Below are 27,755 nucleotides of genomic sequence, written 5' to 3'. Positions count from 1 at the left end.
CAGCACGAGCCGGTCTCAGGGGGCCCCTCCCACCCCTGAGCTCAGCAGCAGGCCCCCCAACCCGTGCCCCCTGAGCTGGGAAGAGAGGTCACTCGAGGCAGCCAGCGTGCTTCTACACGCAGTTTATACACAGCTCTATACAATATACAGAAACCTTTATATACAGATATATTTATAGAATAAGCTATATTAATTTGTCTCTCCTTTTTACAGCAATATTAGTGTGGATCTTTCATACAGTAAGTACAAAAAGTTGCGGGAGAACGGCACGGATAGTGCCTGAGTGTCTGGGGCCCAGTTGCTCGCTACCGATTGCATATGGAGGTCACGAAGACCCCGGGGAGAACAGGCCAGCTCACGGCTGGGAGTTTGTGCTGCGTTCTGGGAGCAGACTGGGGGGTGGGGGTCTGAGCCACCCTAGGCTCAGAGGCCCCCAAGTGTGGCATGGGGAGGAAGGGAGAGGGGCGCAGCAGGCCCATTCTTTCAGGGGGTGTGGCGGGGAGGGGGCAGGTTCCGGGTGGGCTGACCCTGCGGCATCCAGGGCTGAGTCCAAGCCTGCCCCAGCCCCAGGTCTGGAACCATGTGTGGCTGCAGCCGTGGGGGTGGGGAGTCTGTCCCTGATGGCTCAGTCCTGGGTATGGGCGGCTACCACGCCCCCTTAGAGGTCCCGGGGGCCACCCTGGCAGAGGAGGAATTAAAAGGCCAGACACCAAGTCTGTCCCTGCAATTGGCTGAGGTGCTTGTTGGAACTTTACTCTGATTTACGATTTGTTTTTTTCTAAACTCTAAGAGCCACTGATTCCATCCTGCTTCTGCTGGGCCCAAGCTCTGCTGGCAGCGGGCCCCTCAGCAGGGGCATCCTGGAGTCTTGTGAACGGGGGTGTCAGAGAGGGAGGGAGGCCCAGCTCCCCGGACTCTGGCTCCATCTGTTACGGTGGGGAGGGGGTCCCAGAGCAGCATCCAGGCCAGTCCCAGCTCTGTGGGATGGAGGTCAGGACACAGGCCCCCGATACCAGTGATCATGAGATTGGGGGGTGTGTGTGGATCTTGGTCAGGGGAGTCTAGCAGCTCCAGAGAGGCTATGGGGTGGGGCAGCATGGGGGAGTCTGCCTCCGGGGAGACGAAGGCACAAGCAGGCGGTCAGCGCCGGGGCACACACCAGTTTTCCAAACCCGGGGTCCAAGAAGCAGGTGGGACACGGGGGATGGCAACATATGAAACTGAGCTCGTCCTGTGCATCCCCCCCCTCCCCCACCACCGCCCAGGCCCCCATCCTAGTCTATGTTCTTGGTGGGCTGGGAGGGGCAGCAAGCAGGTGGGGTGGGAGCCCCCGCGGCCCCCTCCTCAGGAGCAGTTCACATGCACATGCACACACACATGGCCCCCGCCAGCATGCACCACCTCCCCCTTGCGTCCCCAGCCCAGCAGGAGGCCTCCAGATAAGGGGGGGGAAAGCCCTGGAGCCCCTGGCCCTCCTGCTCCCCCTTTAGCTAGATCCTGAAATACCCTCCTCTTGGTTCCACTTCCTGCCAACAGGACGGATGTGGAGGGTTGGGGGGAAGAGACCTCCACTGGGGGAGCACTCAGGCCAGTGAGGAGGGGGAACTGAGGGGAGCGGGGACATGTCTGGCTTCAGACCCCAGGGCCTGAGGCTGCCTAGGTGTGGGGGCGAGGTGATACAGAGGGGTTACATGGGGCCCTCAAAGGAAGGGGGACTTGGGTGTCCTCCTTCTGCCCAGGGCACTGACTCTGAAGCCAGCGGTGGTCATGCCTGTGCCTTCTGCCCTTTGAGCGGCCAGGACCCCTGGGGTAGAAGGCAAGACAGGAAGTAATGGGCAGGTGGGGCAGGCCCGGGTGCCCAGGACCCACTGCCAGAGGGATCGGCATGAGGGGCACCAAGCAGAAAAGGGGTAGTCTTGACCCCACCCTCCTCCAGGCCCCTCCAGGCCTGGTGGCTGCCTTGGGCTCCGTGGGGATGGGCCCCCTCCCCTCCCTGCTCAGAACCCATGATAGGGTAGGGGTGGGGGGGGCACTTGCAAGCCCAGGAAACCTCCTGATTCCGGCCCAGCAACATCTGTAAACATACACAGCACTGCGGGCCACCTTGGCGTGAGGTCACCCCAGGGGGCTGGCCAGCAGGCACCAGATCTGGGGGGTGGCCAGGGCGGACACCAGCCTGGACCACAGATATGAGGATGTGGGGAGAGGGCTGCTCTCCATCTTGGCCCTGGGAGTGCAGCCAGAGGGCAGTGATGGGGAGTCGGCATGCCCACTCCTTGTCCTGTGGGGGACAGGCAGGTTGAGAGGGCCGAGGGCTGCCCAGCCCACCCAGCAGGCCACCCCAGGCTCCTCCCTGCTTCACATCCCTCCCCCATCTAAAGGACCCTTATCCCGGACGCCGGGTGGTCCTAAGCTGAGGTAGGGCTGCAGACCCCCAGCTCAGCAGCAGCGCCCAGTGCCTGAAGCTAAACTGGCCCGTGGAGGGGGGGGCTCTCCTCAAAGCGACCTGGCCCTGGGGGCAGCCACCAGGAGCCTGAGGGGCCCCCTGCTCAGCCCGGGGTCTCAGCCGGCAGCCACGCCGGGGGTGCTAGCGCGCCGAGATGACCAGGTCGTCCTGCTTGGCGGGGCTGGCCCCGTGGCTGGTGGGGGTTGAAGTCCGGATCTTGTCCATGGCCAGGCACTCCTGGCTGCTGAGCCCTGTGGGCGTCAAGTCCATGAGCTCGCCAGAGGAGCTGAGCGGGAAGGAGGGTGAGAGTGAGATGCCTGAGGAGGGATCTGCGGAGCCAGCGAAGAGCCTCGGGGGGCTTGGGCACCAGGTTGGGCTCAAACTGGGCACGGAGCAGGATCTCTTGCTGGCTGGGGGACTTGGGGCCCTCGGCATAGTCGCTGGTGGGGCTCTCAGGCACCACCATGCAGTAGAGGTCCTGGAAGGAGCTGCTCTTACTGTCGAGGTTGAAGAGGCTGTCGATGAACTCAGCGAACTCCAGCACCTGAGGGCTGGGCGAGTCCCCTAGGCGCCCGTTGTGCAGGGCTAGCTCTCCCCCGGGGGCCGCCCCTCCGCCGCCGCCGCCGCCCCCCTCCTCCTCGTCCTCATTGGCCGCTGCGCTGGGAGGCCGCTCCGGGGTGACGCCCCCGCTGCCCAGGGCCGCCTCCAGGGGCTGCGTGTCCTGGGAGTGCTTGGACAGGCTGTCGGCCGCCAGCAGCTCGGTGCGCGAGCTCAGGGACGGGTTCTCCTCCGGGATGGCGGGGTCGATGTAGAAGAGGTGACCCTCGTCGCGCTCCAGCACGGCATGGAGGCTGGGCGAGCCGCGGATGCTGCGGAAGCCAGACGAGCGGCGGGAGTCGAAGCTGTACAGGGACTCGGTGTCCGACAGGCTCTCCATGGTGGCCAGGGGCGCCCGCCGGGCCTGCAGCTCCGCCGCCAGCCGCTCCTGGGTGGACAGCAGCAGCAGCTCCACGGGGTCCTGGCGGGCCGCCGCCGCCGGCGCCACTGGGGACAGCAGCCGCCCCTCTGAAAAGCCCTCCAGGCTCATCTCGGACTGGGACTTGCTCCTACGGAGGGCAGGGCCAGGCTGTGACACTCAGGAGGGGCAGAGACCCCAGGGAGTTGGGGGAGCCCTCCCACTCCCGGGCTGCAGGGAGCTTGGGGAAGGGAGGAGGTTAATTTATCAGTTGTTCAACAGTGTGATGCTTGTTTTAAAAAACAGCTCACAAGAGCCCGAGACAGAAGGCAAAAGGGCTGATGCTGGGGGTGGGGGCACTGAAGGCCTAAGGCCCCGCTGAGAGCCCTAGAGCTCCGGAGGGCTGCTGCGACACTGCGCTCACGGGAGCCTGGGGCCCAGACTGGCTGCCTCAGGTCACTACCAGGTGTTGGTGGAAGGGGAGAGAGAGGAAGGGGGAGAGGGGGAGGGAGAAAGGGAGAAAGCACTGCCTAGAGCTGCCCCCACTGGTTCTCACACCCTTAGGGCCAGTGCCCCTTGATGTGTCTTGGAGCGGGCACGGGTGGCCCAGATCGCTTCCTTACATGGACGTTCCTCCTGCCTCTGCCGTGGGTTAGTGCCCTCTGCTGGACGGACAGGGAAGTGAAGGGGGCGGGGGCAGGGGAGGGGAATGCCACACCTCCGAGCAGACATGGTCAAGCCGCGGCCACAGGAAATATACAAATGGTAGCGAGAGACGTCCAGGTGTCCCCACCAAGGGCCTGGAGGTGGCGACCACCCTTTGGAGCAGCCTCCCAGCCATATCTGTGACCTGGCCTGGAAAGGTCCCCGCGGGGCGTGGGCCAGAAGATTCCCAACCTCAGAGCCAGCCCCATCAGAGCACATGCAGGGCCCGGTGTTACGTGTGTAGCGTGCAGGTGTCTGTCTGTGTCTGTGTGGCTCAGTCTGGGCACAGGTGCAGTCCCGTGCTCGCGTGCATGGCTGCCCACCCTAGCGGCCCTTTGGTCTGTGTAGCTCGGCCTCTACTTGTATGTCCTCTACACGAGCATGTGTGTATGGGGCTCCGTGTGCTCAGAGCTACGGTTTCTGAACATGTATGTGTATGCAGGTGTGAGCATCACCACGAACACACCTCTGTGCGTATGTGTAAGTCCACGGGTGTCCACCTGTGTGGGCTGGATGGCTGTGAGTGTGTCTGTGTGCTGTGGCCCCAGCTCTGTGCATCCCCAGGCAACCACACTCCCCTGGGGGCTTCAGTGATGGCAAGTAGGGGGCCGTGGGAGCAGCCCAGGGGCTCCTGAGCCGAGGGTGAAGTTCAACCTTCCTGCGCCTGTGTGCAGAGCTTCGTAGACACCTGTCGGCCCAGGGCAGGTGCGGGATCCACATGTGCACAAGCTTTTGTGCCCTGGACACCCCTGGGACGTGTGTACCCTCGGGGCGGGCTGGGGCGGCGCAGGCAGGACTCACCTGACGCTGTTTGGGTGGTCTGCGGCCGGCGGCTCCAGGGCAAGGCCAGCAGGCATGGGCGGCCCCGTTGGCAGTGGCTGCTGCTGGAAGATGAGCTCAGGAGTCAAGTCCACCTCAGTGGGGCTCACCATGACCTTAGCAGCGGAGAGCAGGGCCGTCTTCCCCTTGTTGTAGTTCTCCAGCACCTGGGGACAGGTCGGGCAAGCTGGTGGCGGTGGTGGAGGGGTGACAATCATGTGGGGGTGGGGCAGCAGGCCAGGCCTCTCAAGCCAGAGCCTCGTGGGGTCGGCTGGGCCCCGCTCCTGCCCCCATCCGGCCCAGGTCCCCGCTCCACCAGGAAGGCCTGGGCCTGGCCCCACAATCACGCTAGGCACCACAGCTGGCGTTCTCCTTCACTACGGTCACCCTTCTGTAGCCAGGTGATAGCGGAGGGCACCCCTGCTCAGCTGTGCGTGTGTTAGGCCAGGTCCCTGGGAGTCTCCCCGACCCCTTCCCACCACAGGGCCTACACAGCCATGGGGACAGCAGGGGTGCAGGGACCAGAGGATGAGTTCTGGCCCGCTTCTCTGAGCATCTGCATTCTTGCCTGTCGTTCCGGGATGGCCCAGGTGCTCTGAGCCGCAGAGCACGGCGGGGCTCTGAGGAGGCGTCACTGCCCAGGCTGCCCGGGGGCTCACCTTGTTGAGCCCCTCCATGACCACATAGGGGAGGTGCTCGTGCAGCATGGCCGGCGAGATGATCACTTCATTGAAGGCTTTGTTGTCGCCCCAGATGGCAAAGTATGTGGGCTCCTCCTGCTCACAGCAGCTGGGGGGGGGCACAGGGGCCAGAGAGAGGCTGAGAGTGGGTGGCAGCCTGGCTTCGGCCCCCAGGTCCCTGGGCTCCCTGTTCGGCCTCACCAGGACCTCAGCCACAGTCCCTACATAGCCTACCACCTGCTGGAGGCCTGGGCCACACCTGCCCCGCCCTGGGCAAGGCCTGGCTCACAAGCCTTCAGCACTGGGAGGGAGGAGTCAGGCCCCGCCCACTGCAGGAGCAGAAAGAGGGAGAAGCCTGCTAGGGCTGGCCCATTCCCCTCTCCCCTCTCATCCCCACCCCTGCTCACGAGTGCTGTCAACTAACCCCAGAGGGGATGGCACATAACCGAGGTGGGAGCTGGCTGGGGCCTCAGGGTGACCTCCCCAAGGGCATCAGCTTTTACATGGGCCATAAGTGGGGAGAACTGCCCTGGGGGACACCAGGAGATGGCGGAGGGCACTGCGGACAAAGGGTGGGACCCTGCTCTGGATGGGTCTTTTGTTTCACCTGCAGAGCCCAAGGATAGCGCAATGCAGGCCAAGAGCGTCCTGGGCCATCATCGCCCGCCTCTGCCCCCAGTCCCCGAGGGGTGGGGGGGTCACTAAGCAAGGCCAGCTCTGTCCCCCATGCCCCTGGCCAGGGTCACAAGCAGCACCTACCAGCACTGCTCTGCTGGGTGGTTGTGGACCACGTGGATGATACGGCCAGGAGGGTAGAGAGGGGTGCTGGCAGACAGGGCGATGGTCAGGTCGCTGGGGTGGGTCCAGAGCCGTGTGCTGGCGAGGGTGGCCACCTCGATCTCCTCAGGCAGCTCTGACTTGGGGATGCATTTGGTGGCCCCCACGATAATTCGCCACTGTGTGGGGCAGGGTTGGGGGAGACAGAGAAAGAGTTGAGCAGGGCTGGCTGGTGGGCAGCGGCAGGAGGGGCCTCAAAAGGGGGCTCAGAGGTGACCAGGGGGAGCCAGGATGGCCATGGGGCAGAGGGAAGAACAGTGCCCACCTGCGGAGGCAGTGGCCGAGGCACACGGTGGCCACGATGGCCAGAAAGATGCCAAGGACAGATGATGGGACAGTGTTGAACTTCAGGGCTAGAAAGGGGCTGGAAGACCAGTCACCTCTTCATCTAGAGGACGGGGAAACAGCCCAGCAAAGGAAGGGACTCATTCTAGGTCATGCACTGAGTCAGAGACAGAGCAGACCCCAAGTTCATTCCGGCTGCACCTACGAGGCCCGGCTGCATCTGGGGTGGCCTCCGGCCACCCACCTCCCAGCCCTGATGAGTGTGCAAGCCTGGGTCGGATAGGAGCAGCTCTGCCTCCCAGAACCAGGCTCCTCCAGGCACACCTGGCCCCCTACATTTCTGCTGCCCTGCCCACCCCTGCCACCAGGTGCCAGGCCCAGGGCGCTGCCTGCCAGAAGGTCATGGGCACCAAGGCTGGGAACAGTCCAAACTGGGCAGAGATGATGGGTGGGGTGGAGTCGGGGTCAGAGAGGACATGCTGCTCCAGGGCGGCCCCTTCCTGCCTGCTTCAGGGTACCTGGCCACAGCACCCACACCCGCCTGGGACACTGAGGCCATCTTGGCACAGGAAGAGCCCCAGTGTCCTCGAAGACCTGATGGGAGAGGAGGCGGGGCTGGGCCTGTCTCTAGCCCCAGCAGAGCCTCAGAACAAACCGCACCCAGACTCCCTCCGGCAGTGGCACCTGGACTCATGGAGCCTAGAGACCCACAGCAGGCCTAGCAGCGGCCTTTCCGTCATGAACTCGAAGCACTGAGCCTCGGGCCTGCTTTTTCCTGACTTTAGGCATCTCTGGGTGATGGGGTCGGGACTCAGGAGCCCTGGGTCCCAGTCCTGACAGCTTGTGTGAACAGAAGCAAGTCCCTTACCCACTCTGGGCCTCGATTGCTATCCTCTGTATGAGGATAGGCTGTGGGGGAGATGAGATGAGTTTGGAGGTGCTGAGAGTTTGATGGGCTGGGGTTCCCATGACACCAGCCACATGCGGCCTGGCCTCACATGGCTGGGCCCTCTTGTGCTTTGTGCCAAGGGACAGGCAGGTGCCCAGGTCCAGCATGCCCGAGCAGGGTAGGGGGACGGGGGCGGGGGCTCACTTTGGGCTTAGTGCTTCTCTGTAGGACGTCTAGGAGCTGTCTGCGGAAGCCTTCCAGCTGGGAGAGGCCGATCCTGGGGAAGGAAGCAGCCAGGTGTCAGCCTCGCTAGGCCAGGGACTGGGAGGGGTATGGGGTGTGGGGGCAGATAGGCAGGCACACGGCAGCCACAGAAGGGAGAAGACCACCCCGTTGGGATCATGGGGTGGGAGGGGTGGGCAGGGGGGAGTCCGCAGTTTAGCAGGGCCTAGCCATGTAAGGGAGGTCAGGCAGGGTGGGGCCACCTGTCCTCCCCCTCTGGGGGCTCTAGGGGCTCTGGGGTTCCCGGGGGAGATGGGAATCTGAGGGAAAGGCCCCGAGGAGGCAGGAACAGCTAGCCGGGACAGTGGTGAAAGGGAGTGACTTGTGACTTGCAACTCGCCTGGGGACAAGATCTTTGCCCAGAACCACAGCCGTCACGAATTCCTTGGAGTACTCCATGGCATCCTCGCTGCAAAGGAAGCCAGGGGTGCTGAGGCAGGGGCGGTGAGGGAGCCCTGCTCCAGCACTCCTAGGGTTAGTGTTGGGATTCACGGCCCTCTGGGGAGCTCCCAGGGGCCAGGCTGGGCTGCCTGTTCTCTGTCACAAAGCCAGTGAGGCTTTGCCGGGCACAGATCCTGGGGTCTGCCTGGCGTTTGACGGAGCACCCCTCCCTCCACTTACCAGGCCATTCCCAGGCCCCCATGTCACCAGAAGTCAGACTGCCCAGGCCAGCTCCCAAGTCTTTGGCCCCCATCAACCCCAGCCAGCTCCCAGGCCCCAGGCGGCTCACCTCAACAGGCCCCCTGGTGGGGAGTAGGCAAAGCACTTGAGGGTAGGGTACTGGGGGCGCAGCAGGAAGGAGAGGATGGCGGCAGTGCCCGCACCCAGGGAGTGGCCCACCACAATCAGGCCATAATGTTTGGTTCCTCGGCCCTGGAAACAGAGAGACAGGTGAGAGCCCCGCCCCACGGACGCTCTGGACTAGCTGCTACCAGGCGGGCAGAGGGGTCTTCCCAGAGTCCTGACATGGAATCTGTGCTGTGTGGTCCCTGGGGCAGGGGAAGAGCCAAACTAGACACGCTCAGAGCAACTTCTTGGGGAGACTCTTCGAATAAACTCCTATGCATCCTTTAAAACCTTGTTCGGCCTTCCTGATACCTTCCTGATTTTCTGGGAGAGGCTCACTCCCTCCTAGATGCTTGCATCTTTACACACGGAAGACCTTTATACATGGTGATTGTACTCTACTGTAATAGGGTACGTACTACAGAGATTATCCTCTAGAACAATCGTTGGTTCACCTGCCCCCATCTCTGTGCCCCAACAACTAGACTGGGGTCTCCTGAGGCCAGAGACTGCCTGGCTTTGGGAAGGGCGGCTGCCAGCACCATGGGGGCTGCCTGGCCAAGGAGCAGGCTGGGTCGAGGGTAGGATCCACATCATTCTACCCAGAGCAACACCCTTCCTATGGGCTCTGAAATTATTTCTCTTTGTTGCCTGCTCTGTATTTTGAAGCCCCTGCTCAGAACCATCTCTATCTCCAGTGCCCGGCATGGAGCGGGGGAGGGGGGGTCATACCTGGGTGGGGTGGGGCAGGGGAGCCCAAGAACTGCTGGTACAAGAGAGAGGAAGGGGTCACCAAGCGGTGAGGAGGGGGCTGGAAGCCAGGCATCCAAGGAGAGTGTAGGGGCCTGGCTTGTGGGGCATTGTGGGTGGCGGGGGGGAGGGGGCACCACCACGCACACACCCTGCCCCCAGCGTTGCCTTGGGGGCGGCAGCGCGGGCATGGCCAGGGCTCAGTGGCGGGGGAATGCCTCACCAGGTCTCGCCCAAAGGCCTGGGACAAGACCATCTCCTGCTCCAGCTTCTTCTTGATGTACTCAGCCGAGAGAACCATTCCCTGGGTAAGGAGGAACAGAGGTGGATGTCACAGGGAGGGAAAGCTTTTACGCCTTTTTTTTTTTTTTTGAAAGATTTATTTATTATTTATTTTGAGTGTGAGAGAAAGCGAGGGTGCGCACGCAGGGTGTAGGGGCAGAAGGAGAGGGAGAGAGAGTCTTAAGTAGACTCTGTGCCGAGCTTGGAGCTGGACATTGGGCTTGGCCTCACAACCCTGAGATCACGACCCTGAGCTGAAAACAGAATCAGATGCTTGGGGACACTTGGTGGCTCAGTCAGTTAAGCAACTGCCTTCAGTTCTCCCTCTACCCCTCCCCCTGCTCATATGCGTGCATACTCTCTCTCTCTCTCGCTCTCAAATAAATTTTTAAAAAGATTCTACTTATTTATTTTGCAGAAGGAGAGAGAGGGTGGGGAGTGCACAGGCAGGAAGAGCAGACGCCTCACTGATTAGGGAACCCGACAGGGGCTTCATCCCAGGAGCCTGAGATCATGACCCAAGCAGAAAGCAGACACAAAAATGACTGAGTCACCCAGGCGCCCCATAAAATAAATCTTAAGAAAAAAAAAAAGATTAAAAAAAGGGGGGTGCCTGGGTAGCTCAGTGAGTTAAAGCCTCTGCCTTCAGCTCGGGTCATGATCCCAGCTCGGGTCATGGGATCGAGCCCCGAATCGGGCTCTCTGCTCAGCGGGGAGCCTGCTTCCTCCTCTCTCTCTGCCTGCCTCTCTGCCTGCTTGTGATCTCTGTCTGTCAAATAAATAAACACAATCTTAAAAAAAAAAAAAGATTAAAAAAAATCAGAGGCTTAACCAACCACCCTACCTAGGCGCCCCAGGAGTGAAGCCTTTTAGGGACAGCAAAAATGGTGACTGGAAACTCACCAATCCTGTCCCAACCATTTCCCCTTTGGCCCTCCTAACAACCTGGCTGTGGGGGCTGGTGCACACTTTATCACATCATTTCCATTTCACAGATGACAAGACTGAGGCTCAGAAGAGTTGTGCGTCTCACAGAAACCAATCTTTTCCCGTCTGCCTCTTTAGGCTCTTCTGGGACAGGACCTGAGCCAGGCAGGACTGTGGGGATCCGGTGGGTGGGCCACAGTGGACCTTCTAGATGAATGCACACTCCTCTGACCCACCTCTCCCTGGGGGCCTAGCAAGCAGGGAGGACACCCACCCTGGCAGCAGGACAGGTGTGTGAGCTGGCAGGACAGGAGAGGAGGCAAGGGGCCTCCGGGGCCCGGAAGGGGGAGTACCTTGTGTCCCAGCCAGGTACCGTGGTGCCCCTCCACGGGGAGGCGCTCGGCGTCACCGGTCAGGTCCGTCAGGGCATCCTTGTGGACAGAGAGGACAGGCAAGGGCTGGGGTGAGGACAGGAAGAGGAAGGCGGGCAGCCCTCAGGGGCTGTGAGGGCTGGGCTGGGAGCCACAGGCAGCATACCTTGGGCGAAAGGGTTCCCCGGATACTGATCACCACCTTCTTCTTGTCATGGTCCACTGCCACATAGAAAGGGGTCTCATAGACCTAGGATAAGGGGGGCTCATGAGTCGAGGGGCCCTGGGATGGGCCCAGATTCAGAGAGTGACCTAAGCAGGCCTCCTGGCCAAGGAGCCAGCTCCTCTCTGGGCCCCCGCAAGGCTGCTGGGGCTCCCTCTAGGCTCCCCTCCAGCTCAGGCAGCCTGAGTGCTGCTGTCCTGCCTGCGGAGTCTGGAGGAACGGCTGCCCCCTTCCCAGGGCCTCGCTGCTGAGTCCCTGCATTCCTTCCCCTGACAGTTGGGCCGAGAAGCCCCGGGGCTGGGTCTGGGGTCAGGGATCACTGCCTGGCCCCCGAGGGTGTGAGGAGGGGAGGGGGTCCAGCCGCGCCCCCGCGGCCCGCCGAGGACAGAGGCCGGGGTGAGGGAGCGCTGCCCATAGGCCCGGCGTGGCTGCTCACCGCGTCGTGGCAGGAAGTGTACACGATGTCCACCGCGGTCATGTTCTCATCTAGGAAATGGCGCCGGATGGCAATGGCATTGCAGCCACAGCAATTGTCCTCCTCGATGGTGACTCCTGGGGCAAAGCGGGGCCGCGTGGGGCACAGGCAGCACCTGGCAAGGGGAGGCGGGCAGGGGGCTCAGAGACCCTGAGAGCAACTGTCCCAGTCAGCCTCTCCGGAACCTCCCTGGAGAAGTCCCACAGCCCTCACGGTACTCGGGCTCCTGGCGGCAGGGGACCCGGTGGGCCTCTCCCTCTCCCTGCAGTGCTCTCCCGCCTCACACCTGGACTGCTCCTCCCTCACTGCTGGGCCTCCCTGGCTCCTCCTCTGTCATAGCTATGCCCTCTGGGTAACCGAACCGCCTACCTGCTCCCGGCCTCCAGATGCTCCCTTCCCACCTTTCAGGGGCCCAGTACCCACCCCCCGGGCCCACCCCTGCGTGCTCCCAGAGTTCCCTGCGCCCTGCTGCTCATTGCCCAGCCCTGCCCTTGGAGCTGGCTTCAGGTCCCCTCCCCACTTCACGTCCCTCAGCCCGTGGGTCGGTCGACACATCGGCTCACTCTGTCTTCCAATGCAGAACAGGCTTCAGCCACTTTCCCCACGCCCACCCACTCCTTCACCATTATCTCTGCCTCGGAGCGTCATGGTGGCCGCCCCGGTCTCCCTCATGTACTCCTGGTCTCGACATTCTCAATCGGCAGCCGGGGCAACCCTCTAAGACGTAAGCCGAGCCATGTCGCTTCACTGGAAATCCTGCAGTGATGCCCTTCCTGCCCAGTGTGAGAGCTGGGGTCCTTGCAAGGATGCACAGACCAGATTGCACGACGGGACTTCTCACTTCCCTCGGGCCTCTGCTCACACGTATGTCACGGGGAGGTTCGCCCGGGACACCCCGTCCAGCACCACCAGCCCCCTGCCTGTGTTCCCCTGCCTGACACCACAACCTGTTTCTATTTCTCCCAAGTGTCCCTCTGCTCTTACAGGCCCTGTGTCCTTGTCTGTGTGCTGTCTGTACCTCCCCCCAGGCAGTGGGTCCCCAGGGCAGGGCCTACTCTGCCAGGGGTACAGCCACGTCCGGCACCGGGACCAGAGCAGGCCTCCCCCAAATGAACAGCGAGCTGAGCATCTGAGCGGGGGAACCCTGCTCGGGGTGCAGGTGCTCCTCAGGCCGCCAGAGGGAGCCAGTGGCCAACAGATGGGTCGCGGAGCCCCGAGCCAGAACTCAAGGCCTGGGTGGGCTTGCTGCCTTGAGAGGACAGCTGAGATTTTTAAGAAGAATCCTGAATTTCAGGGATGCCGAGAGCTTTGTCCTCACCTGAGCAGCACCTAAGGGACTGTTACCTACTTCCCAATGAGGAGGGGCCCCTCTGGGAAAACTCAGGGTTCAGCCGAGTCTGGGAAGCAACGGGGCCTGTAGCGGGTGACCACCGCAGGGCCCGTGGGGGGGGCCTCCACCGACTGCAGGGCTAAGTGGGGGCCGGCCTGGGGCTGAGGGCCAGATTCCTGCTCTCAGGCAACTGCCTCTTCTCTCAGCATGTGGCCGCCACCGTCCCGCCTTCAGGGACAGACACCTGAGCTCGAGGACCCGTCCTCTTGCTCCTCGCAGTCTTGAGAAGCTGACAGACCGCAGTGTCCCCCCACCCCTTGTCTGCAGATCCCCCGAGGGCCCTGCTTGCCCACGACTGCCTGGCTTCTGAAATACCCGCTAGGCAGGCGGAAAGGGCACCGCTTGCACAGACCACGTGCCCAGCCTGCCGGTAATGGAGCAGGGCCCGTCAGAGCCCGGGTCTCCAGACTCCTGGTCTGGTACTCATTTTGACATGCTTCTCAGTGGCAGCAGCAGCGACTCCCAAGAACGCTGCAAGGAACGCCAGCTGGGGGAGGGAGCACAGGGTGCCCGGGCCACTCCATCTGCAAGTCACTGGGGGGTGGGGAACACAAGGTCCCGAGAGCCACACAGCTTTCTGCAGAAAGGAAGGGCACCGCAGAGGGGTGTGGCTGCCCCAAGGGCAGGGGCGTCACAGACAGAACACCAGGCTTTCCAGACCAGGGAACCAGGGAGCTGTCCTCTTTCTGTCTGGGCCGGGCTGAGGGTGGAGACACCAAGGACGGGGAAGGGACCCTTCCGGAGCTTTGTCCTTCTCTGGCCCAGTTAGGAAAGACAGAGAGTCCTCCCAGCACCCAGAGGGGGGTGGTGGGCTGGTCTGGGACAGGTGCCTTGCCAAATCCCTGGGAAGAGGGTCAAAGTCTTTCACTCAAGGGCCTTCTCGATGCCCTTCCAGAGGCCTCCATGAACTGGGCCTGTACTAGGCATGTCCTTTATTTCAGCAAGCAGAGCACAGGACACCAGCTGGAAAGAAAGATACAGGTAGAGGGGAGTGGCGTGGTTGACGGGGGTAGAGGACGGGAGGGGAAGGGAGCTAGCACACCAGATGCTCTCCAATCCTCATTCCATCCTCTCAGAACAACTCCAGGACATACGTATCGCCATCCCCACTTTACAGACAAAGAAACTGAGTCTCGCAGAGGTAGACCAACTTGCCTCTGGCTGCAAATGACAAAATCTGGATTCAAACCAAACACTCTGTGATTCCAAAGCCCGTACTCTTCCCCGCCTAAGGATAATGCAGCAGTAGAGAGAGGATGAGGCCCAGAGGTGGCATGGAAGAGAAGCCACGGAAGCCACAGACCCTGGGGGGCTGGGCAGGCACAGTCTGTCCGGGGAGAGTCTCCCACATGCTGGCCCTCAGGACCTCAGGACCTCTGCTTGTCTGTACACGCTGGCCAGCCGGAAGCATGGGACGGGGGTACTCACGAGCAGGAGCGCGCCAGCTGGCAGAGCCCACAGGCAGGCTTCCGCATCAGGTACATGGGCCACCCGTAGGCGGCCAGTGCGAAAAGCATGTAGTAGCAGACCTCTTTGTAGCGGAGCATCTCTTGCTGGAAGAAAGGAGGCGGAGGCGGTCACTGTTGCCCTTCCAGCCTCCAGCCTCCAGGCCCAAAGGCTCCCCTGGATGGAGGAGGGAGCGGCCCTCCTGGCCTCCCCAGGGACTGCAGGCCCCCCACGCTCCCGCCTTGGAGGAAGGACCGCTCCCCTCAGATGATAATTGCATTTCCCTAATTATCTCCATGCAACCAGGGCACGGAACCTCCTGGGACCCGTCCTGCTGCTCCAACCTCAGAATTAACGATTTGGGGACAGAAAAACACTCGGAGCCCTGGATCGATTTCCAGAGAAGGGAAGTGAGAGGGAGGTGTGAGAGGGCATCACAGGCCTGGGAAGGAAAGTTTAACCCTGAGAGGCATTAAGCCCTCCAGCTGGGGGTGTCCAGGCCTTGAGCAGCAGGGCCAGCCTGGAGACGCCAGGTGACCTGACAAGCCATCAATACCCTCTCGGTCCACAAGTTCTTTGCAAATATGGGGAGACTCTTGTTTGATGGGGCAAGTCACAGGCTCCCCAGGGATGTATGGAGCAGACCGGGATCGCTGCAGAGAAAGGCGCCAGTTTGACACCCAGTGTCTGAGGCCAGTGGCTACTGTGATCAGCCTGATGGGCTGGAAGGAGATGGGAGGCACAGGTGTCCCAGCAAAGCGGCTTCCCGTGTCCCGGGTGTGCCAGACGCTGGAGGGCTCCTGCACTTAGGGGGAATTAGTCACCTTGTAAGTTAAAGAGGGTGATTAGTCATCTTCTGAAGTGAAGTAGGGAGCACCTTAATAAGGGCCCAGAGGGGCGGAACCATTGCCGGGCTAGCTCTATCTGCTCTTTAGGAATGATCTGGAGAAGGTAATTATCCTCTCTGGCTCCAGCTGGAGGGTGGGGCGCTGGCAGGCAGGGAGCCCAGCACCTCAAGGCTCCTCGGCCTGCCTCTGCCCCCTCCCCCTTCACATGGTGAGAGCGCCAGGGGTGCCAGGGGGAAGCGAGGCTGAGCTGGGCACCTGCTTTGGGTGCCGTGATCAGAGGGGATACACACACCCACTCTGGACAGTGGGGACAGATGGAGACTGGAGGTTTTTCTAGGCGATTTAGATACAAGGGAGGAATCCTTTCTGGTAGGTCCCCGACTGGGGAACCAGACTCGGAATGGTTCATTTCCTCCCCACTGGAGCTCTGGCTGGAAGGTGTGCCCAGCACCATTACCCATGCAGAAACATGCTCCGAGGGGACAGCGGAGGCCTTGCTCAAGGTCACAGTGACCGCAGCGGAGCGGAAGCCCCCTTAAATCGCTTTGCTTCTGAGGACGCCGGCTGCAGTTTCAGCCTGGGCAGCACAGTGCCCTTGTGGTGGGGAAGAGCTCCCCTGGCCACAGGACAGGCCCCACCTTGACCTGTGAACAGCGGGTTTCTAGTACAGATGCCTGAGAAAAGGTTCCACCGCTCAAAAGAGCTTGAAACCAGTGCGTTGTGTCGTGCTGCCTTCCAGGACAACAGCGGCTGCAACCGTCTGAGCAGCTCCCCGCCTCCCCCCACCCCGAGCCTCACAATCTCAAGAGGCCGGGGCTGGACATTCGGAGGGTGGTGAAGCCGATTCCAGGCTTTTGACTGTGGGACCAGCATGATGGGGGCGGTCCTCAGGAGGAAGGGGAGGCGAAGTGGTGGCACGGAGGGAGGCGATGGGGAGAGCTGCAGGGGGCCCCCATGCTGTGGGGTGGCCGGCAGGTGGTCTGCTCAGGCCGCCTCACAGAGGGAGGAGGAGCCGGGGCGGGGAGTGGGTACAGGGGGTCTGACTCACCGAGTTCTTGAGGTCGAGATACTTGGTGTTTCTAGTCACTGGCATCCCAGACAGGAAGGTCAAAATGTCATTATTCGCCTGTAAAACCAGGGTGTGAAGGTGGCTGTCCCAGGTCCAGGAGGCACGGCTGAGATAGGGGGTCCAGGCCCCCCCGGGCTCTGATTCTGTTGCTTCCTAAGGGCCTGAACACCCAAAGGAGGGTGTGGTTTCTAGCTCTTCCATGACCCAGCCATTGTCCCCAAATCCGAGGTCTCCTCACATGTCCAGTTGCTCCCTTTCCACTGAAAGCATCAAATACCCCCCCTACTACCCCGCGCCAGGGACCTTCCTGCCCAGGCTGAGGGTACTGCGCTTTGGCGAGGATGCTGGGAGACCCCAGTGGGGGTCAGGGTGCTGGGGTGGGGTACGGACGGAGGCAAGTGCGGAGGGTCGAGGCACCGAGCATCATTCACGAGGGCCCTGTGGTCAGAAGCCTCCGTGGCTGGCCCAGCAGCGAGAAGGCCCTCAAACCAGAGCCAGGAGGAGAGGGGGCATCAGGGGGTGACCAGAGGGACCCCAGGGAGCGGGCATAGCAGCAGTAGGGCAGCAGGGAGAGGCCCGGAGGAGGGAGGGCACTCACCTCGTCCAGCACGGCGTTGCGCTTGGCCCGCTGCCGCTGCCGGAGCAGCACCAGGCCGGCGATGATGTCAGATGGCACAATGTCGAGGTCTCGGAAAAACTCAGCAAAGAGGTAGGCGATTTCGGAATAGGCATCCTGTGAGGTCCGGTGGGGAGGGGGTGGGAGGTGGGGGCGGGGAGCAGGAGAGAGGGCAAGAGACCGGACGTGAATCCCACTGGGCTGGGGCTCTGCTCCAGGCTCAGTGCCAGCTCGCCCCAGGCACCTGCTCACCACCAGCTGGGCCCAATCCCGCCGGACCTTCTGCAACCGTGACCCCGAGGGCCCTAGCCTAGGCTCTGGGGCCCTGCAGACCTGGCCAGAGCTGTGTGCGACAGCCACCAAACTTCCACCTCCCGGCCCTCTTCTGTCCTCAGAGCTCCTATGGCACTCACCATCACCGCCTACCATGCACAGATGCCAACGTGAGCCATTTCCTGTTCTTTCCCCAGCCACTAGGAATCAAGGCCTGCTCGGCCCGGCTTGTTTCTCCTCCGCCTGTCTCTCTAGCAGAGAAGCCAAAACTGAGCTCCTGGCTGCCGCCTCCCCACACTGAGTTTCTTCCCACCTCCCACCAGCTGTGACCTTGAAAGGCCTCCTACGGGGCGGAGTCTCTGGGGTGGCAGTCCCCCTCCCCCACCTGCCCACAGTTTTAGGCTCGGGGACCCTCATGATGGGCCTGGAGAAGGCTGTGACACTGGGCTGGCTGCCCCTCTGGCCTCTCTGTAAACCTGGTCCTCGGGCCTGCCTGAGCCCTGGGCAGGAGGCAGGAGGCGTGCAGAGGCCACCATGCCCATCAGTGGGCCAGGCCTCCTCCCGGCCTCAGGAACCTCTTCCCTAGCTTGTTGGGGAAGGCTGTGATGGGTGCAGACTCATGGCCAGTGGTTCCCACTCTCAGGGTTTCACCTGTGAGTGCCTGGCCCTTGTAAGAGAACAAAACTCAGGGGTTGCAAACTCAAAGGCCTGATGAGGCCAGACAGTGCTAGCTACCACCGGGCTCCGCTAACCGCCCTGCGAGGGGCCTATATGGCTGCATCTACAAATACGGAACTGTACACGAAGGGCCTGATTTGTCACTTTGGCACTCAGTTCAGATTTTAAGCCACAGAGCACAGAGTGATCAAAACGTGCTCCACACTGCACCTGACCCCCAGCGCTTGATGGGACCCAGATCCTGGGCCACCCCTCCCTGCGGCACTCTGACATCAGCCCCAAGTCTGCCATGTGTCCAGGAGGGGTGGGTATGTTCCGCTAGACCACCACCCAGAGAGGCCCATAGGGGTGATCCCCGCCCACCAGGGAACCTCGGGGGAGAGGAGGACTTTCTTATACCTGATTACTCACTCTACAGTTCAGCAGGGGCTGCTGGAGGGAAGGAGCCACTCAGGCTTCCGGTGGCTTCCATGGAGGGCACTTGCTGTCTGGCTCAGGGAGGAGTGGTCTCCTGACCTCACTGGCTCTGCCACTAACTAGCTGTGGGACGCTGAGCAAGTCACACCACCTCTCTGGGCCTCAGCTGTCTGATCTGAAAAACGAGGGGCAGGGGGTGGGGGGGACACTAGATGGTCTCTAAGGGCCCTGCCAGTGTGCATGGGGTGTCTGCCTCGAGGACCCCAAGGGCCCTACCTCCCCCCAGGGGCCACCCTCCACTGAGCTGGCCTTTCTCCAGCAGCACTGGGCCCCTCCTTGCCCTCCTCTGAGCACCAGGTACGGAGGGCTGGCTGTGCACGTCTGGGGCTCAGCACCTGACCGCCCTAACGGGCCTTCCGGAGGCCTCTGCGGCTGGGAACACACTGCTTTTCTTTGCTTTCAGGTCACCCTGATTTTTTAGTATCTCCTCTCCTAAACTAAGTTCCAAGGGGGTGGATGAAAGGTCTTGAAACCTTTCCATCCCCTTGACCGAGCCAGGGAGTGGCTGTTCCCGTGCTGGAGGGAGTCGGTAGGCCAGTGAGTGCCAAGTCCCCCCCTTGCTCCTGCTTCAAGCTCAGCGCCCTTCTAGCAGCCCTGCCCCACCCAGCTCTGCCAAGGAGCCAGGGCTCCTAAGTGGCCGGCAGCAGGACGCCAGCCGGTGGGAGGCGACCCCCCCCGGTACTTACTGACTGTGAGTCCTTCGTCCGAGTGCAACAGAGGAACACTTTGAGCCGGCGTGACCAGCTGGTGGCCTGGCCCTCCTCTAAGCGGTGCCTGCAAGGGGAGAGAGCTGGTATGTGTGAGGTCAGGGGGCGGGGCCAAAAGGGCCACGACCCAGCTGTGACGGGAGCAGGGCGGCCTGGTCCCAGGATCCCACCAAAGGGCTCTCCAGCAGGGGGTCTAGGAGGGACTAGGCCCAGCCTGGCCAAGCTCCTCTGGGGGGACCCCTGCTGGCCTACAACACCATGTGGTTGGCCACGCTCCCAGCTTCTGGCCGGCTGAACACCAGCATGCCCCAGGGAGACTTCATAGGTGGGAGCCCAAACTGGGGACCACTCTGTGGCCCAAGTGTCCAATGCCTCAATCTAAAAGCCCTGGGACCCCGCAGCAGGGTGTTGGGCCTCCTGACCAAGTCACTGGAGCAGACCTGTCAGACAGACTTGCTTCCCCTTGGAAGGGATTTCAGATACACAACCCTCCCTGTATTGGGGGGAAGTTTAATGGGCACGTGAGGCTCTGCATCTCCCGACTCCTTGGATCTGTTACATGAGAGGGGACCAGGGCCCACACCTGTCATCTGCGTGGCTGACGCCTGTCCATTCCCACCCCCAGCCCCAATGTGTCTAGCTGCTCTGATGGGGGGTCGGGGTATCCAGGACACTGCAATGGAAGGCAGAGCAGCTGGCCAGTTAGCCTCAGAGGTCCTTCCAGGGCTGGGAGCCCAGAAGTTGGTGTGTTTGTTTGTTTTGTTTTTAAAGATTTTACTTACTTTTATTTGAGAGAGAGAGAACGCGCGCATACGTGAGCAGAGGCAGAGAGAGGAAGAGGGAGAAGCAGATTCCCTGCTGAGCAGGGAGCCTGATGCGGGGCTCGATCCCAGAACCTTGAGATCATGAACTGAGCTGAAGGCAGACGCTTAACGGACTGAGCCACCAGGTACCCTGAAGTCAGTGTGTTCTGAGCATAAATTTAGGAGACCCAACATCAAATATGTAAGCTTCCAGACTGAACAAGCTTTTGTGACATGTGCCCCTCCCCTCCCTCTGGTCCCTACTGATGCTGCTAATTGGTGGTCCAGAGGGGAAGGCATGGGTGGCCTCAAATGCATGCAAGGCACTTAGTATCCATCAGGAGTGACAGGCCAGGCCCTCCTTCCTGAGCCCTCTGGCTTCCCTCTGCAGCGAAGGGCTGCTTCCTTAAGGAAGTGGGTCACAAGGACAGGGAAGGCCACAGGGCTTTCCAGAGCTAGAGAAGGGGTTAGGACAGGGTACGAAGGGTACAAGGGAACTGGTGCTTCTGGGATCTACCAGTTCTCAGGGACTTGGGCAGTCTTATCATAAAGCGACATCCCCCTGCCAGGCGCTTGATGAAGGGAGAGCGAGCCAACAAGCCACAGGCTGGGATCCCAGAGCATCACATTCTTTAACCCTTTCTAATTAATCTAAGGGGCTTTTCAACATTCAAAGAGTATTTCCTGCTGGGGCTCTGGCTGAGGGCAGTGCCGACTGTAGGCTTTCCTGCATTCCCCCATACGCCCACCAGGAGGAAGATGGAGCCAGGGCCAGGTTTGGCCTGATGCATCAGTTAGGCTGCAGAGAACACTAGGCAGAGAGAGAGTGAATCTGAAGAGCAAGTTCATGGACCCAGCACCCCCGTGGGAGTGCAGACACCCCTGCAAAGATCCAAGGTCAAGGCTCCCAGTGAGCAGTGCTGGGAAGAACCCATCTCTCCACCCCTACCAGATTTCACGGAAAGGAGAGAAGGCCCAGGACTTAAACAGGTTCCTGACTTCCAGATGCTAAAATAATCTGTCAGTGCAGCACGGGTGGGGGCGTGCATCCGTCCCCAAACCTGGAAGTGGATGAAGGGCGGGCGGGCGTGAAAATGTCCTTGTTAGAAATACTGCTGGTTTCAGAGGGTCAGTGGAGGGCCCGTGGAGACCAGGCTGAGAGGTAGCCACATTAACCCAGCCGCAGCCTAGGCTGCCCTCCCAGGCCCCGCAGAGAGCTGGAGAAAATGCAACAGGTCATAGCCCGTGAGCTCTGAGGCCTCTTAGCCCCACACGGCCCGAAACCGCAGGAAAACTTTCTAATTAAAACAACAGCCCCCAGCTGCAAAGGCATTAGCTTCCCTGGCCCCAAAGGCAATTACCCAGAGTCAGGCAGGGGAGATTTTTTTTTTCCCAGGGCCCCAGAAGCCCAGAAACCAGGTCAGGTGGGGGCGTATGCTCAGAATGAGCAAAACGGGATGGGTGGTGATGGCCTGCTATGCTGGTTGGGAGAACGGGCTCTGGGGCCTTGGCTCCGAGACCTGGTATTTTGGGCTGGGAGGTGGCCAGCCCAGGCGCGGGTGTGGCTCTGGCTGCTTCGCTGAGCTGCCGTGGAGGGCCTGAGGGGAGCTCAAAGCAGAATTCCCACTGGGCCTGGGGGCCTGGGCAGCCCACCGAGGTCCCCCAAATCCCCTGTCCTGGGGATGGAGTGCCGGTCTGCTCCTCATCAGCATGACCTGCGGCAAGTGACCTGCCCTCCCCGGAACTCAGACTCCTCGTCCAGAGAATAGGCTTCCTAAAGGCACCAGGGTCGGCAAAAGTACTGAATGACTCGTGGCAGGGCCTAAGTCACAGGAGAAGCTCCGTGCCCCACCCATCTTTTTCTTTCACTAAACAGGAATTACTGTGACCCTGGATTCCCTCTCTCTTTTTCTTTACCATGGCACAGCATTCCCCTTTCTTCAAAACACTGTGCAAAACCTACCCCCTCCAGGAAGCCTTCCTTGATTAACCTTCTCCAGCCCCCTTAATCCCAGCGGCCACCCAGCCTAGTAGTTAGGAGCAAGGGCCCTAAAGCCAGACCGCCCGGGGTGGGGCCTAGAACCGCCGTTTCCCAGCGGGGTCACTGGGGCAAGTCACACAACTCCGTGTTCCTGCTCTGTGTTAAGGGGGTGATGCTAACAGCCCCCTCACAGAGCTGCTGTCAGTGAGGGTGCGTGCTGCTTGGCCTGGTTTAGGCCTGCTTCCTGCTACGATGACCGCCGGCGTTAGCAGCACCGAAGGTGGAGCCAATGGTCACAAGGGCCCCACTGGCCGAGCACGTACCAAATGGTGAGCACAGCACCAACCGCTTTGCACTCATTCAAATCTCACGGCAGCCGTCAGAAGCAGGAGCTGTTGTGACTCCCACTCTACAGACCAGGAAACTCAGGCTGGGAGAGGCTAAGACTGTAACACATGCGCATGGCTCCCGCAGGCCGGCATGCGGTCGGTCCTGCACGCGGTTCGGAAGGCACAGGGCCAGCCCAGCTGCCCCTCCGTGAACCTCCGCGGGGCTGCCCGCCCACCCCGCCTGCTCACCGGAGGTTGTAGGTCCGCAGGTTGCGCTGCCGCCTCTTGGTGGCTCTCAGCTTGACGAAGGTGCGGCCCGTGGGGTCGAAGACGCAGAGGACAGTGATGCAGACACTGAGGATGACCACCCAGTTGCAGACGACCATCCCTGTGGGGCAGCAGTGGGAAGCAAGAGGTTGGGTGCTGGGGGAGCCTCCCTGGCTCAGGGGCACTGTTGCCTCCCAATCAGTCTGCTTCTGGGGCCCAAGAGCGAGGCTCAGCAGCCCCCGGCCCTGGCCTCTGGCCACCTGATTGTCCCGTGCTGAGCCACGACCCCAAGGCCCACCCTCGGCACAGAGCAGACAGATCTAGGGGCTCCCGGTGAGGATCTGTGGGGCCCTCCCCTGCTGCCCACTCCTCATCCACTCCAGGTGCCCCTAACGGGGCAGGCCGGGCCTGGGAAGAAGCCCACAGCCTCAGCCACCACCCCGCCTGGCGTCTGTCTGGCAACCGCTTCCCTTGGGATGTGCCTGAGCTTCCCCCTCTCCCAGCCTGACCCCATCCCTCCCAGCCCTAGAGCCGGCTGACATACCGAGGGTGACATTCTTGGCAGTGAGGTCGTTGCACGAGGTGTAGTACTGAGTGAGCCAGACGATGCCCACGATGGCGTAGATGAACTCGATCACCAGGATGGCTGCAAGGAGAGCAGGGAGCAGGCTGGAGGACCCTCTAGTCGGCCTGCCCGGGAAGGACCCCTCTGCAGCAGGGGCACCAGACTCCCGCCCCCCAGCACAGGCCTCGCGGCAGAGAGGGCCCACGGAGCGTGGCTGTCCCACCACCAGTCTGTCCTTCTACAGCGTACCCACCACCTATTCTAGCTTAAGCACCCTCAGGCCCTGACGCCTCCCTGAGAGGGGACTGAAAAGGCGGAGGATGAAGAGGCATTTCGCTGCTCTTTTGGGATTTTAGACTTATGTCCATGAACTCTGGTATCAGATGTATCTTAGGCAAGTTACCTAATCTCCCTGGGCCTCCGCTTCCTCATCTGTAAAATGGGGCGACAACGTCTGCGTTACAGGATCGCGGAGAATGAGATGAGAGACGGTTCGTCTCATGGAGACTGCTATTTCCCAGAGGAGGCTCCGGCACTCAGGGCAGGAGGCGAGAGGAGCCCCAGCAGGCCAGGGGGGCCCCCAGGGGCACGAGCAGCCTTTGAGGCTCCAGCTTGGCAGGCAGCACCTGCGGCAGCTGAGGTCCAGGCTTTGGAGACAGACAACCTGGGTTCTAATCTCAGCTCGCGCCCTCTCTCAGTCTCTCTCTCTCTCTCTCTCTCTCTCTCTCACACACACACACACACACACGCATACGCACACTGGCCATGTGACCTTAAGGGCACTAATTAACCTCCCTGGGCCGGGGCGGGGGTGGCCCAGATTCCTCATCTGTAGAGGGAGACCAGTAATGGCTCCTCCCTCAGCTAACAAGGGGAAGGGCTTAGCACAGTTCCCGGAGGCAGGAGAGAAGTGTTCGCTAGGAAAGATGGGACTAGCAGCTGAACCCCAAGCCCAGAAAAAGGACACAGGCAGGCCCTCTAGGGAGTGGCTCCGGACCCCTGAAGGGTTTCCAGGGAAGCGGGGGGCACTCTTTGGTGGAGGCTTTCAAAGCAGTAGAAGAGAGGCACTTGGCCTAGAACAGGGGCCGACAACTTCCCCTGCAAGGGCCAGAGAAAATATTTTAGGCTTTGTGGGTCCTCATCTCTGTCCTGACTACTCAGCTCTGCGGCAGAACCAGTGAGTACGTCAATGAATGAGTGTGGCTGAGTGCCAACAAAACTTTATTTGCATAAACAGACGGCAGGCTGGATGTGGCCCTCGGGCTGCAGTCTGCCCTCCCCGGTCTAGAGCACAAGCCCAGTAAGTCTGCTGGCTCTCGGCTGGCCGCTGGTGCTGGCCCAGGCCTGGCCCATCGGGTGGGCCCCACAGATGCTGGCCAGCTGAGTGGAGCAGGAGAGGGGGGTGGAAGGGGGTGGGGAGCAGCCCCCACCCCCGGGGGCGGCCCTTACCCAGGCGCACGTAGAGCACATACTGCATGGACTCGCGGGGCTCTGTGTAGAGGATGCCCCCGCGCATGCTCAGCCAGATGATGGCCATCTCGGCGATCATGCAGCTCAGCAGGATGCCCAGGTAGCCGCGGCCGTGGTCCACCAGGTTCAGGGAGCAGGCCTCGTTCGGGTTGTAGACCAGGCCAAAGAGCACCACAGACAGGATCACAAACCTGGGGAGATGCACATGTGACAGGGGGCCAGGGAATCCAGGTGCCTTCCATGGCCCCTGGCCAGCGAGACACGCCAGGTGGAGGGGCTGCACTGCTTCGGGCTCAGGACCACCATCCACCTGGCCTCTGAGGACGCAGGTGACCAGGGACAGGGACGTGAGGGCAGGGAGCCCAGCTGCTGGCCGTGGGGGGACAGCGGCAGCAGCCCTGCCCGGTGATGGTGCCCGGTCCGGCAGGGAACCAGGCAGGGTCTCTGAGCTCCACGTGGGTATTTCCCTAAGCGATGGGTACTCCAGACACCAACTCCTAGGAGCTGGGAGCACGACAGGGTCAGGTCAGACAGCTAGAAAACCTTCCTCCAGGCCTGCGGCACGGCCCTAAGACTCACCAGGTGGTGTGCAAGAGGAAGAGGAAGATGGCCGGCAGGACGAGGTCATCACTGCCCACAGACCAGCGCCGCCGGAACACCACGATCCCGGGCATGGCTGGCAGCTCTGCAGAGGCTCAGCGGGCCTGGTGCTCACCTCCTGAAAGACAGCGGAGGGCCCTGTGGCTGCCGCTGGGGCACCTGGGGCCACTGCACTCCTGGCCGGGTGTGCCCAGCACAGAAGCATCTCTCCCAGGCCCCAGAGCCGATCTGCTTCCAGACCATTGCAAATGCTGAGCCATCCCCGGACAGGACCCACCTCCAACCCTATCCGCTGCTCAGAGCCACTGTAAAGGACCTCAGCAGACAGAGATGGGCTGCTGCCTCACCCGAGGGCTCTCTTGCCCCCAAGCCTGGCGCCGGCCCTTTGGGATTGGCTCTCCCGGGGGTTACTACAACAGTAACTACTCAGTTCCATTAAAGACTTGGGCTTACCCGGCTGCCTCCCCCTCCATGGGGTCAGGGGATCCCCCAGCTCCCCTGTTGCCTCTTCTCCAGGAGACCCGGCCCAGTGTGTGGAGCCTTGGGGGGTGTTGTGAGGGGGCTTTCCAGACCAAGCACCAGCCTGTCCCTCAGCACAAACTGAACAAGACAGGTTGAGAGCTGAAGAACTTGGGGAGGGTGGGGGGAAGGGTACACATGGATCTGGCAAGTACGGAGGCAGGAGGGCGCACCTAGCACATAGCAGGTGCTCGAGAAAGATGTGCTGAATGAGGTCTTCAGTTTCTTGCTTTGCTGGAGCCCTGGGACCATGCTCTGGCACTTGATCTCACACTCACCACACAGAATGCCCGGCCACAGCTATGCCTCTTGGTAGGGAGGGATACAGCCGGGACCCAGGGTCAGGGGCACAACTGGGGCTACCCAGCTCCTCTGCTGGAAGGGCAGTGAGTCCTGCAGGGTACCCTATCCTCCTGGGACCCACATATCCCGTGTCTACCCTGAGCCATGCACGCTTCGCTGCCCGGTTCAGAGCTCTCTGAAGCGGAATTCAAGTCAGCCACAGGCAAGCTCGGGGTGGACCGCCTAAGAGTCCAGGACCCCTATGCCCCACAGCCCTAGGAGCAAAGGGAGCACTGCAGGCCAGGAGGCTCCCCACACAGGGTGGGGTGGGAGGTGGTCCGGGAGATACTGGTGAGGGGCTCCAGGGCTGCCCTGTGCTGGACTGTGCAGAGGAACCCTTGCTGCGGGGGTGGGCGCCCCGCTACTAGACAGCTGCCCCCAGGCCCAGAGGCTTACATGGCACCTGGTCCAGAGGCGGGCGGCAAGTCCTCCTCTCCCCGGTGACGGCTCCGGGGAAAGCGACTGTCCTCAGAGACCAGCATCACTTGGGAAGCAAGTGACCAAGTATCCCCCGGCCGGTGGGCACGGCCCTCAGGTTGGATGAGGGGCCATTGGGCCGGGTGGCCAGCCGGCATGTCCAGGCCGGCCCGTCTCCGTCGCGCTCTCTCCGGCACGGCCACTTCAGCCAGCCGCTGCCAGGCTGCTCCCTGTGAGCTGGCGGGCGAGCTGGCGGGCGGGCTGGCGGGCTAGGCTGGCGGGGTCGTGCCTACTCCTCCCCCCCTCAGGAAGTGATGTCATCCCACTCTCTCCAAGGAGGAGTCAGAGCGCGGATTCTGGGAAGTGGGGAGAAGGATGAAGAGCCTGGAGCCGGAGCGCGTGGTGGAGTGGCCGGGCGGGGGCAGGGGTCTGGGGCTCCAGCAGGGTGCAACCCTGACAAGCGTCCCTGACCGGCGCTAGCGACCCCCAGATCGGAAGAGCCAGAACACTGTGCGGTGGCAGCCTGGCTGGGGCAGAGGCTGCCAACAGCTGGTGTTTCAGCCCCCGTTTCTCTACAGCCCCTCCCTGTCTCCAGGTGGCTCTGCTGAAAAATGCTGGGCTCAGGGGGCCCCCTCACGTGATGGAATGGGGCCAGGCCGAGGTCAGGCCAGCGGGGGTGGGGGGTGGGGGAGGTCCCAGCAGGTGCAGCTCTCCCAATCCCTTCTAAACCCCTAATCTGAAGGACCCTGCGGTGGTGGCTGGCGGAGGAAGGGGAGTGCCTTCCTGAGAGAGGCTGGGGGCTGGGGGCTGGAGGCTAAGTGTCCTGCCCAGAACATCTTGTCCACAATCCCCTGGATGGGCACCCACCCCTCTCCCCCCCCCCTCCCCGCCCCGCTTCACTTCTGGGAGTCCAGACTGGCTAATGCTCCTTTGCCCCACGCCTGCAAGCGCACACGGCCCCGCCCTCGCTGCTCCCTGGCGGGAAGGTGGGGAGTGCCTGGCTCCCAGCCCTGCAGACCCAGCTTGAGACGATCAAGACGCCCGAGAGATACAGCCAGTGGCAGCCTCTGACCAGGCTCAGAGGGGCGACCAGCCTGAGGCCAGCAGCCATGGTTAGCGCCAGTGCCCACCTGGATCATGTGACCCCAACGGGTGCCCCACTTCAGGCCTGGGCACCACACCCCGCTCCTCCAGCCCATCCCCGCAGCCAGCACACCACAGCAGAATCCCAGGCACAGGCCTGGGT

The 27,755-nt window shown here is 61.8% G+C and overlaps 1 protein-coding gene across 1 annotated transcript; it reads right to left on the bottom strand.

Annotated features, from left to right (window-relative positions):
* Nucleotides 1-106: 106 nt before the first annotated feature.
* Nucleotides 107-25,305, bottom strand: DAGLA (diacylglycerol lipase alpha). The gene is given in 20 exon segments (XM_032879191.1): nt 107-2,803; nt 2,805-3,552; nt 4,908-5,092; nt 5,585-5,714; nt 6,365-6,561; nt 7,821-7,893; nt 8,239-8,307; nt 8,629-8,771; nt 9,658-9,738; nt 10,997-11,074; nt 11,181-11,264; nt 11,674-11,827; nt 14,531-14,655; nt 16,445-16,522; nt 17,064-17,198; nt 19,196-19,283; nt 22,579-22,717; nt 23,141-23,242; nt 24,611-24,822; nt 25,211-25,305. Coding segments are annotated over 20 exon segments (3,132 nt in total). The 3' UTR covers nt 107-2,587.
* Between the last annotated feature and the right edge of the window lie 2,450 nt (nt 25,306-27,755).

Source organism: Lontra canadensis, unplaced genomic scaffold (genome assembly GCF_010015895.1).
Source record: "Lontra canadensis isolate GAN:19392208 unplaced genomic scaffold, GSC_riverotter_1.0 scaffold66, whole genome shotgun sequence".
Taxonomy (NCBI): Eukaryota; Metazoa; Chordata; class Mammalia; order Carnivora; family Mustelidae; genus Lontra; species Lontra canadensis.
This window is presented reverse-complemented; position numbering and strand designations above follow the sequence as displayed.